This window comes from Nematolebias whitei, chromosome 7 (genome assembly GCF_014905685.2).
Source record: "Nematolebias whitei isolate Nwh7 chromosome 7, NemWhi1, whole genome shotgun sequence".
Lineage (NCBI taxonomy): Eukaryota > Metazoa > Chordata > Actinopteri > Cyprinodontiformes > Rivulidae > Nematolebias > Nematolebias whitei.
Genome location: NC_056504.1, coordinates 39,885,649 through 39,897,667, shown reverse-complemented (window position 1 = coordinate 39,897,667; position 12,019 = coordinate 39,885,649). Strand labels below are relative to the sequence as shown.

The 12,019-nt window shown below is 42.3% G+C and overlaps 1 protein-coding gene across 1 annotated transcript in view; it reads left to right on the top strand.

Annotated features, from left to right (window-relative positions):
- The window catches only part of tmcc2 (transmembrane and coiled-coil domain family 2), an 11,226-nt gene extending 4,569 nt beyond the window's left edge, over positions 1-6,657 (top strand). Inside the window, exons 2-5 of the mRNA XM_037679522.1 lie at positions 3,194-3,595; positions 3,847-4,463; positions 4,846-4,981; positions 6,242-6,657. Of these exons, the coding sequence (XP_037535450.1) occupies positions 3,194-3,595; positions 3,847-4,463; positions 4,846-4,981; positions 6,242-6,541 (1,455 nt within the window). The 3' untranslated portion in view covers positions 6,542-6,657. The remainder of the gene's footprint in view (positions 1-3,193; positions 3,596-3,846; positions 4,464-4,845; positions 4,982-6,241) is intronic.
- The last annotated feature ends 5,362 nt before the right edge of the window (positions 6,658-12,019 follow it).

Sequence of the window (12,019 nt, the reverse complement as noted above, 5' to 3'; positions counted from 1 at the left end):
CCCCAAGTGGAGGAGTTCAAGTATCTTGGGGTCTTGTTCACGAATGAGGGAAAAATGGAGCGTGAGATCGATAGGCGGATAGGTGCAGCGTCTGCAGTGAAGCGGGCGCTGTACAGGTCTGTCGTGGTGAAGAGAGAGCTGAGTCAAAAGGCGAAGCTCTCAATTTACCAATCGATCTACGTTCCCACCCTCATCTATGGTCACGAGCTTTGGGTTGTGACCGAAAGAATGAAATCTCGGATACAAGCGGCCGAAATGAGTTTTCTCCGCAGGGTGTCTGGGCTCTCCCTTAGAGAGAGGGTGAGAAGCTCGATCATCCGGGAGGGACTCGGAGTAGAGCCGCTGCTTCTCCATGTCGAGAGGAGCCAGTTGGGGTGGCTTGGGCATCTGTTTAGGATGCCTTCTGGACGCCTCCCTGGTGAGGTGTTCCGGACACGTCCCACCGGAAGGAGGCCCAGAGGAAGACCCAGGACACGCTGGAGGGACTATGTTTCTCGGCTGGCCTGGGAACGCCTCGGGATTCCCCCGGAAGAGCTGGCCCAAGTGGCTGGGGAGAGGGAAGTCTGGGCCTCCCTACTTAGGCTGCTACCCCCGCGACCCGACCCCGGATAAGCGGAAGAAAATGGATGGATGGATGGATGGATGGATGGATATATATATATATATGTGTGTGTGTGTGTATTCAGCATCACTGGAATAATTAGTATAATCTTGTGAATTTCTATTCTTAACACATATTGAAAAGAAATTACAGCACTCATCAAAAAAGCCTCCTAAATTCAAACAATGAACTTAATGTTGTGTTGACACACAATAGACAGTTAAGCCCTCCTGCTGCCCTTGGGTCAAAATGACCTCGCGTCATTTACAATTTACTTAATTTCAGTTTATTTATATAGCACCAAGTCACAACAGAAGTCATCTCAGGGCTTTGAACAGAAACTTTCATATATAAAAATAAGTAATATTGAGGTCTTCAGAGTAATTTTGACCCAAGGGTAGCAGCAGGGACAATCTACAACAATCTGAAATTAGATTGTGGGTTAGTAACTTCTTAAATACTAGTTAGTTATTTAGGAAGATACCAGCTATAGGAAAAACACGCTATTAGCTAACAAGTAACTGCTACTAGCTAGCTAGTAAAATGTTAATATTTTTTGCAAGTTACTTGTTAGTTAGTTAATAGCTAGTACTTTGCTATTCACTAGTTAGCTAGTAGGCCTACCAGTAATAATAACTTGCTACTAGCAGTGATGTCCGGTGAGGTTTGTGACAGGTGAGGTACTGACTAGTTTGGAATCAGATGCTCATACGAACCCAAAATAGAAGCGTATATTTCAATTCAGTCTCTCCCCCCCCCCCATTTTAAAAGACATCTAATTATGTTTCAATCAACTCCACACTTTCAACAATGATAGGAGGAAAAACTAAACATTTAATGTAAGGGCAAACTTTTTTTTTGGCGGGGTGTCCTCTCTTTTTAAATAAATAAAACATGTATTACCGTTCATTTTAAGATGAAGTCCATGAGCCTATCCTCCTCCACGAATATCACTGTTACTCTGTTGAAACTCGTCACAGTTTGCCATCATTTTTAAAAGTATGGCTGCTTCAATGGAGATTATCGCCAAGGAGTCTCTACTTCTGTTTCGGCTGAAAATTGAGTTTAGAAAAATCCTTTAGTTTTGAGATACGTTCTTCCATTTTATCTAAATAAATGTAACATTATTATTATTATTATTATTAAATGAGTGTACTGATTTGTTACACACCCCCGCCCTGCCCCTCTGAAGAACACACAGTGACTGCACCTGCTTCATTGTCCCTATGGGGCAGCACTGCCCCCTATCGGTGCGACACGGTACTTTCTGTGTATTTTCAACATGCAATTATGACTGATAGGAAAGAATAAATATGTCAGACATTCATCCAATATATTAGATGGACTGTAGAACATGAGCATGTGTAGCACGTGTAACCAAACACGTATGTTGGCGATATAAAGAGAGACAGCATTGGCCATGCGCTAACCGCCTACTTCATATACTGTATTGTAAATGACACAGCGCCACCAGAGGTGAGCCACAGCACTACACTGCCTCACCCAGCGCATTTCTTCCATGCGTTTGAACAGGCAATGTGCAAATTCTACGATTTTGTCCATTGAAGTGTTGAAATAATTCAGAAAACAGTTTTATAAAACACTTTTATAGAACAGTCAAGTGGTCAAATGTATTTTCTCTTATCATTGTTAGTATTTTACTTGTCAGATGACAGGTGAGGCACAAATCACTGGCTACAACTTGCTACTAACTATCTAGTTGTTAACTTTGTCGCTGAAGTTCTGTAAAACACCGAAGCTAACTTAAATTGATGGACAAAAAATAGTACTTTAGTTCTAACAGGTGATTCCCAAAGAGCTATTGGCAGGAAACTTCATCCATCCATTATCTTTACCCGCTTATTCCATTTTTGGGTCACGGGGGTCACTGGTGCCCATGTCCAGCAATCACTGTGCGAGGGGCGGGGTACACCCTGGACGGGTCGCAAGTCCATCACAGGGCCACATAGAGACAAACGAGACAAACAACCATTCACGCTCTCACTCACACCTAGAGACAATTTAGAGTTACCAATCAGCCTAACATGCATGTTTTTGGTCTGTGGGAGGAAACTGGAGTACCCGGAGAAAACCCACGCATGCACGGCGAGAACATGCAAATTCCACCCAGAAAGGCCCCTGGACCGGGGTTTGAACCAGGGACCTGCTCACTGAGAGGCAGCAGCTCTACCAGTTGCGCCACCGTGCTGCCTGGCAGGAAACTTGACAAAACTTTATATTTTTTCTTTTGTCCGCTTGTTGCATTTTCTCATTTTCTAAGCACACACTGTTGGCTATGCTGTCAGGTGCAAGAACTAAACAGAAAAAGAGTGAAAAAGCGCTCAAAAGTCCAAAGAAAAAACCCCAAACCTTAAAATACTTTTAAAAGTTTGAAGGCGTATTGATTAAGATCACTTAGAAGAAGGTCTGGTTGCTCGAAAAGAACAAATGAAGAAACCAGGTGTAGTTTGAATGTTTTGCACAACACATCTAAGATGTAGTCCATTTTCTTCTTTTTCTTAAGTTGACTTTAGTTCGTGCATTAACTCCTCTTCTTGAGCCGTGTCCCTGATCATCTGTTTGTCCCCACAGCTGGACAAGAGTGAGGTGGCAACTCTAGGCCTACCTTCAACCACCAGCCATGGCGGCTCTGACAGCAACATCAGTTCGGATGGAGCAGGGGCGGCGGCGGCAGCAGTGGCTGGGGTTGCAGGAGCAGAGGGTTCAGGGGCCAGTGAGCCGCAGCGGACGCGCGCAGCTCTGGAGCACCTGCAGCAGAAGATCTTGAAGGTCACAGAGCAAATCCGTGTGGAGCAAGAGGCCCGGGACGACAATGTGGCAGAGTACCTGAAGTTGGCTCACAACGCAGACAAACAGCAAGCGTCTAGAATCAAGCAGGTGTTCGAGAAGAAGAACCAGAAGTCTGCTCAGACCATTGCACACTTGCACAAGAAACTAGAACACTATCACAAGAAGCTAAAGGAGATAGAGCAGGTGAGTACAGTGCCATTAAGAGGAGCTGTATTGTGAAGGGTGCAATTTGTAACTAAAAGGGGACAGCTGTGTCCAGGTATAGGGTGATGATTCTCCAAACACCTTGTTGTACCAGTGGATGATCGAGTGTCTCACCTGTCTCTCAGCAGAGCATGTTTCACTCATCTATCTTCCTACAGATATGTCAGTAAAATCTATCTTTTAAAGATCCACAATTTCTCTGCCCTGTCAATCCTCTCACCTCTCCACAGAATGGACCGGCCCGGCAACCCAAGGATGTCCTGCGAGACATGCAGCAAGGATTAAAGGATGTGGGGGCAAATGTTCGTGCTGGGATAAGTGGCTTTGGAGGCGGGGTGGTTGAAGGGGTCAAAGGTGGAGTGTCGGCCCTCACTCACACAGCCGTGGTCTCAAAGCCGAGAGAGTTCGCCAGCCTGATCCGAAACAAGTTCGGCAGCGCCGATAACATCGCTCACCTAAAGGACACACTTGAGGACGGAGTTGGGGGCCATTCTGAGGACACCCCTACGCCTCGAGCTCTGAGCGGGAGCGCCACTTTGGTGTCCAGCCCCAAGTACGGCAGTGACGACGAGTGCTCCAGCGCAACGTCTGGCTCCGGAGTGGGCAGTAATTCAGGTGGGGCCGGCGGAGGAGGTGGCATGTTGGGGCCGACGATGGGGAGCCCCCGACTGGATGGGCACCACCACCACCACCATCACATGCCTAATTCTTGGGATGCCCTGCTGGAGGGCCTGCAGGAGATCAAAGCCAGCCAAACGCACATGGAGGACGCCATCGAGGACATGAAGGGCCAGCTGCAGAGTGACTACTCCTACATGACGCAGTGTTTGCAGGAGGAGAGATACAGGTACGACTTTACCCATCATGCACCTGTCATTGGTCAGAATTTTTAATACATCCTGAAAGGTCAGAACCTACGTGGCTTTCATAGATCCTGACTCTTTCTGTGGTTTTCAGCATCAAGATGATGCAAATCTCAGCATAGATTTTAGCATTTATCAGAAAACTATTTTCAGCTCTGGATTATTTCATATTATGCATTCCAGTGAGTTGAGACTGGCACGGGGAATGTGGGATTAACACCAATTAAACATACTAATTGTGCTCAACCAACGTCATTTACTGAGAATTTCAGCTTTGAAGACAAAAATAACTTTGGAACAGTGTTTTATAGCGAAGGGAATCAAACTTGAATCTTCCCATGTTTGTGTGTTGTGCAATCTGTTCAGATACGAGAGACTCGAAGAGCAGCTGAACGACCTGACTGAGCTGCACCAGAACGAGATGACCAATTTGAAACAAGAGCTCGCCAGCATGGAGGAGAAAGTCGCCTACCAGTCCTATGAGAGAGCGAGGGACATTCAGGTAAGGATGAGTTAGATTTATACCGTAAATAATGTCTTGTTCTTTGAAGTTTGACCGATGAGGCTCTGTTTTGCCGATCTATTTCCTCTGGTGAGCCAAAATCTTCTGAATTTAAATGGGAAGTGAAACATTTAATAATAGACGAACTGATCAAGGCGTGTTAACTTTATATACTGTTATTTTCTGTGATTCAAACATTGACCAAAGTTCCAGTGAAAAACGTCAACTGAAAAGCCCACTTTAAATGTTCCTCGGTGAATGAGAAGCTCTTAAACACAACAAAACGATGCAATGCTCTGGATTATTACATATTGTGTATTCCAGTGAGTTGGAATTGGTGCAGGGATTGTGGGATTGACACCAATTAATTGTACTAATTGCACTCAACATAACCTTGTTTGTTGTTGGGTTTGAAACTGGTGTTCAAGTAATACACACATAAAAACACCAGATTTGATTAAACAGAGACTTGAACACAAATTGACAAACACCAGAAGAACTGTCTTTATGGAAAAGATTGACTACCTTACTGACATAAAAGACAGATAACAGATTATACCATACCAATTTATTTATAGAGCACGTAAAACAGCAACAAGGCCAATCAAAGTGCTGTTCAATAGAAACAAACAAGCACAGTGGACAGGAAAACATAAAATAAACATAAAGATACAAATAGCAGTGGATAATAACTAAATGTCCAACACTGTAGACTACAGACAGGATTATAAGACATGTTTGGCTTCAGATACACTTTAAACCCTGATAAACTTTTAAAATATTGTATACTTTCAAAGGAACTATCAGAGAACCAAATTTAAAAACATTTCAAATAAAATTAAAATAATTCATTAATGAATAAATGTAAGGACTGAATTCATTAGAAATATTTACTTTTTGAAAGGTCCATTGGAGACGAAGCGCTCTGAATTGGCTTCACTTTTCAGATTCAGAGGCTGATTTGTTAAAAACTCGGTATACTCTATTTATATATATAATATATAATATATATAATAAAAAAGTGTTGTTTTCTTGAATGGTTTTAGCAATGAGTCACTTTGTTATTTTGGTTTTTGAAACAAGTCATTTTACAAAAAATAAATATAATAAAAGTCATTTAGATGCAAAAAATGTTCTTGGACACAAGAATGTGTTAGTCAAAGAATAGAATTTCAGGTATGAGCTCCTTGAACAGAATCTGTGGTGCAGATTAAATGTCACCTCGTGATTTCTCCTTGTGTGGGTTCTTTGGGCCCGCAGGAGGCCGTGGAGTCGTGTTTGACCCGCATCACCAAACTGGAGCTTCAGCAGCAGCAGCAGCAGGTGGTTCAGCTGGAGGGAGTGGAGAACGCCAACGCTCGAGCTCTCCTGGGGAAACTCATCAACGTCATTCTGGCCCTCATGGCCGTGCTCCTGGTCTTTGTCTCCACCCTGGCCAACTTTATAACCCCGCTGATGAAGACCCGAGCCCGGGTCGGGGCCACCGTGCTGCTGACCCTGCTTCTGTTCATCCTGTGGAAGCAATGGGCCTTTTTGGAGCCGTGGGTACTGCCCAGTTAAAGACAGATTCATGTGAGGGACCAGACCAGTGTCATCAGCACTGAAGGACCAAACTGAAGCAGAGTAAAACCTGATGGGGGTGGGGGGTAATGCACATGTTCCCTTTTTGGGGTTAAAAATGGACAAAAATGTATTTCCACAGCAAAACAGCTGAACTTCCCTGCTTGACTATAAACAAAAAATAATAATAATTTCATCTCATCCAAATCTGCTGTGGAGGACAAATCATCAACGGCGTCGCTGTCACCAAAAAAAGGAGGTTCTTGCAACAAATCCTTGTTTTTCTAATTATTTATGATACTGAAACAACTTCGGACGACTGTAGAACACTAATCGGGCTTGCTATTATCTTCATGTTGAAGCTATAGCTTATTCAAGCAGAAAAGTGTTTTTTTTCCATGAATGTCATGTGCTCATGCATGTCCTCATATGTGCACAGGGATGCATCCAGCTGGCATGAGGTAACATTTCATTAATGACAAAGCAAAAGTCTCCAGATGTTTTGTAATCGGAAAAAAAAAAAAGTGATCTGTCGTATCTCTTACTTCATTCCTGCTTTTCATCGCATCCTGTTCTGGTGCACTTTTAGCCTTTTATAAATTTATTTATTTTTATTATAGTTAGGTGAACAGTTACAAATGTATAAAAACTCACAGTAACTAATGAAATAACTTGTTTGTTTTGTCCGCAAGCGTTTCAGAATCACCTCTGTAGAAGTCACAAACACATCGGCATGTCCAAGTTCACATCCAGTTTGCAAAAACAGTTGTTGCCGTTTTATTAAAGAATAAATAAATTATTTCATATATTAGACCAACTTGGATTGTGTCTTTATCATCCTTGAAGCATTCGTTAACGACAAGAGAAACTTTTAGATGAAATAGAATGAAGACTTTATTTGAATGACCAGATTAAAATAAAGACAAACTGGACCACATCCATTAAATGTTTGCAGCTAAAAAGAGCCAGAAAAGCAGTTTTTTTTTTTGTTAAATCTCAACTTCTGTTTTTATGAATCCAGGGCACTTTGCTACAAATTGTTTTATAATATGAGTAGTTCATAAAGCTGACCAAAACAGATGCTTTAAAGAGCCCGTGGAAAGGTTAATAATGATTAATAATTCACTTTGTTTAGAGAAACAGGCTTTACTTCTGATTGATGAGCTAACGGCTGGTCTGAATGGGCCCAAAACCAAAGTGGATTACAGCTGTCTTAAAAAAAACTTTCAACTACCGTACGTTCCACCTTACATGTCGCACTGCCGTATAAGTCGCATCAGTCCAAATATGTCTAATAAAATGGAAAAAAAAACATAAATACGTTGCTTTGTTGTATAAGTCTCGTCTATTATGCGCCACTGCTGACAACTTGAAAACGTGGGCCGGTGTTGTGCCAAAAATCGATTGGCTGCCAATGGCGGTCGCGAATCGTGCACAGGAAGCCTTTAACAAGAATTTAACAAGATTAACACTTAAAAACAATTGTTTGTTTGCTCGAAATTATAGTAAAGGTGTCTCAGTTGAACTTTTCCTTAATAAATGCACTTTAATGGTCAAATCAGCTGCATTTCGCCTGGGCAGCGTGGTGAAATGCAGCTGATTTGATGTTTGCTCCAGGAGTTCCAGAGCAAGACAAAGGTTGCCTGTATGGCAAGCCAAGTGTCTCAATAATAGTCACTTTTACTTATTAATGAGACACTTGGCTTGCCATACAGGTCGAGGGCCCTCTAGCGTTGAAAATTGTAGTGTTCAATCTATATTTTCCATGTCAGAATGAATGAAATTTCAGCCAAAACTTGGTTTATAAATATGGGGAGAAAAAAAAACATAATTAAGTTGTTTCGCTGAATAAGTTGCAGGATATGCTAATTTATTCAAAAAGGTGTGACTTATACAGCGAAAAGTACGGTATTTCACTATGGTTCATATGAACGCTATGCAGTAATCCTTCACATCAGTTTCACAGTACACGATTGTTCTAGCAGAAATCTTGCAAAAAGTACCAGAGAAGTAAAACAAATAGCTGCTGCCATTTGTTAAAGACTGTAGAATGGTGCCCCAAGTAAATATGGTAACCAACTATTGTCTGTCATTTCAGCAAGCTGTCAAAATGCTCTACAGCTCTTTATCCATGGGCTTTACTTGAGTCGACCCGGCATGGGTTCAGAGGCGTTCCACTGGGTGATCCGTCTTGGTTTTTAGGACTGGCCGGCTGAGGTTCCAAACAAAACGAGTGCATGATTTCACAGCAGCAGACTGCAGGCCGTTGACTGGCCAGAGCCACACCGACATCCAGTATTTTGAATGTTATCTTTGTCTCCCAGTTTTACCTTGTGTGACTAACCATAGACCGAGCACCTGTTTGCACTTAGTTCCATTTATACTTAGACATCTGAATTTACAGATTTAATAATAATAATAATAAAAGTCAGAATTCTGTCTTGGAAAGTCATATTCCTGACCAGGGCCAAACTCCAAATCCAGTATGGAGTATATTGTGCATTAACAGCTGTGATGGCTGCAGTAATATACACTTTATTTTTACCTGTGTTGGGTTTGTTTCTCAGTATTTCAGTCACACACACTGGCTGAAATACTGAGATATTAGCACCAACTGTGTTTGAATGAACAGAACTCGACCTGCGTTGGTGGTCACACTGATCTGAGCCCAACAGCCAATCATCCTGGGGTTCTGACTCGCAACAAGGGCACAGCATTGTTCTCCAAACTGAGGTCGTTGAAAGAGCTACCTACAACAGGTAAGATATTAACCTTTCCACAATGCTCCACTTCAAAAGGATCTGAACTGTTAGTTCACTGGACAATTTAAACCAAGTGGTGGCAGCTAAACTTTAGAGGCACTTGTTTAGGTTTCTTATTCACTCAAGAAGCTCAGAAGCTGAATGTGAATACTAAAAATGCAATCTAGAACAGTCAGTCCAACAGAGTTAAGTCAGGTCATCTGGATAGTTTTTTTGTTGAGATGTTTCGTCGTTCATCCAAAGGACTTCATCAGTCTGAGGAGCCACAACAAACTCAGTCCAACAAGCAGCACACTCGCAAACAGTTTGCTGATAATAAGACCTGACCTGACTGAACTTTGTTGGATTTTTTTACCTGGATTACTGAGCATGAACTTTGATGTTTTGAACCACTCTGCCTCAGAAGAGTTGATGGTAGAGTTGCATTCGGGACTGAAAAATCCGACCCGACCTTAGTCCGTAGGCATTTTTTCCCCGAGACCGACCAGACTAATTAATTGTAATTACAGGCCCGAACCCGAAAAAAAAGAGATTTTTTTTTAATTAAGCTTTTACTGCTTTTGTAAGCAAATCATATTGACATGATACTTTAAAAAATGTATTTCAAAGAAAGGAAGATAAGGTTTCTTGTTTCACCAAATGGATTAACTTACAAAACAAATAGCCTAAAAAAAATCAACTCTAAAGATGAAGTTTTTATTTTACCTCTTTCAACCGGCCGGTCAGACCTGAGCGTGCACATGACCTGACACACATCACCAGTTTCACTGCGCAGGATTTTGTAGAGCTCTACAGGTTTTTAGCTTTTTTGTTTAAAACTTTCCAGCTCCTTTATGTCACTTGTTGTGGGTCCTCGTGTGTGATAAGAGCAAAGGGTGGGCGGGGCTACATGAGCCAGCGCTACGCTCACTTTTCAGTCTGATTAACTTCCGCACTATTTTCTCTTTCTCATCCTCAACATATAAACTTACTGCTTCCTCCTCTACAAGCAGATTAACACAATTTTAGTTTTATTTGTGCTGCTGTATGATTCATAAAACTGCATCAAAAGCCAGAGACCGACCCTGACCACCCAACAAGCACATAATCTTGGCGGGTTGGGGGCTCAGGTCAGAAATCACAGCTTTAGTCAATGGGGGAGAGGGCGGGCCCAAGAAACCATCTTAACACCAGAAAACTGGTTGGCCCACTATGCGAGTGTGCTGCTTGTAGGATCGAGTTTGTTGTGGCTCCTCGGACTGATGAAGTCCTTTGGATGAAAGCCGAAACGTCTCCACAACAAAAAAAGAAACCGTTCAGATGAACTGACTTATCTTTGTTCTGGATTATTGAGCATGAACTTTGATGTATAGAACAGTTACTAAGAGATTACTCACATTTTTTGCAGCATCTCACAGCACAGATTTGGGTTTTAGATTAAATCACTTAAAAATAAAATCAGAAAATAGTCAAATTTGTTTGTTGTCTTTTTAATAATTACTGTCAGGCAAAACCTAAACGAACAATACATTTATGACAGGTATTCTTACAGTACAAGACAGAACTCGATGGCGTCAGAGCCTCATGGCCACAGCTGACCTCTATAAAGTAAGACATTCATCGTCATTAGATTGTTCCGACTTTCACAGAGTTCACAAAATGTGTTTTGCATTTGACTCGTATCAAACACAACAGTATTCTTGATCACCTAGCAAATTCTAAAGACCTTGATAAAAACAGCAGAGTAGAAAAGAACATCGTATAACAAGCAGAAGAATTCCTGATTTGATCCTAATTTCCCGTCAACGTGAGAGACGTACAATATATTGCTTTCAGGTGCTCAACTTAAAAATGGGTGCTCCAAGTTTCCCACCCCCCCCCCAAAAAAAACATTCTTTGATTTTCTCCTCTCCTGCAGGTCAGAGAGGAGTGAACCGTCACCACCGCAGGACCAGCTGCTGATTTCAAGGAGCCGAACATACAGCAGGACCAGGAGCCCCTGGACAGAAACTGCAGCCTCCCCGTCACACGTTACCAATCGCCTGAACCGCAGACTTTTCGTCTCTTTTTCATGGAATTAAAGTATAAATGACTACAGTTTTTTTTTTTTAATAAACAGAAAAATGTTCACTGAGAGCCTAAGACACAGTATCCAGTCACAGCAGTACGTTGGAGGAGAGGAACGATGTGAATATCTGACGTGTCCCAAGAATAAAAAATCTGAACGTAAAGCAGCACGGAGTCTGAAGTCTCACAATCAGTTTTCTTGTGGACATTTTGAATATCAAGCGCCGAGATGGAACGTCAATATATTCCAAACTAGAGCCCGACCGATATATCGTAGGGCCGATATAGGCCTTTGGTGACCTATCGCATTGGTGATAATGGTCCCATTATTCTCGGATATAAGCCAGTGTTTCCCCTACCATTATATAAGTGGGGTCCCCTGCACCATGAACAGAACCTCACGCCTCCCCCCAACCCATCGGCACTGACGTAGCGCTAAGCTAGCAGCACATTGCGTGCTAGCTAAAAAACTAAAGGCAGAGCTCACACTTCAGCACGCAGCTCAGATGTGTCTCTGTCTTCTCACCCCGTCGACAAAAATCACAGATGAGGCCCCGCCCAGGCAAGTTATCTAGGAGAAACACTAAGCATTCTAATTTTCACCCCTAAAATACTGGAAACCAACTGTAATTGTACATTGTATCCAGCAGAGGGCGCATGAAGACTACTT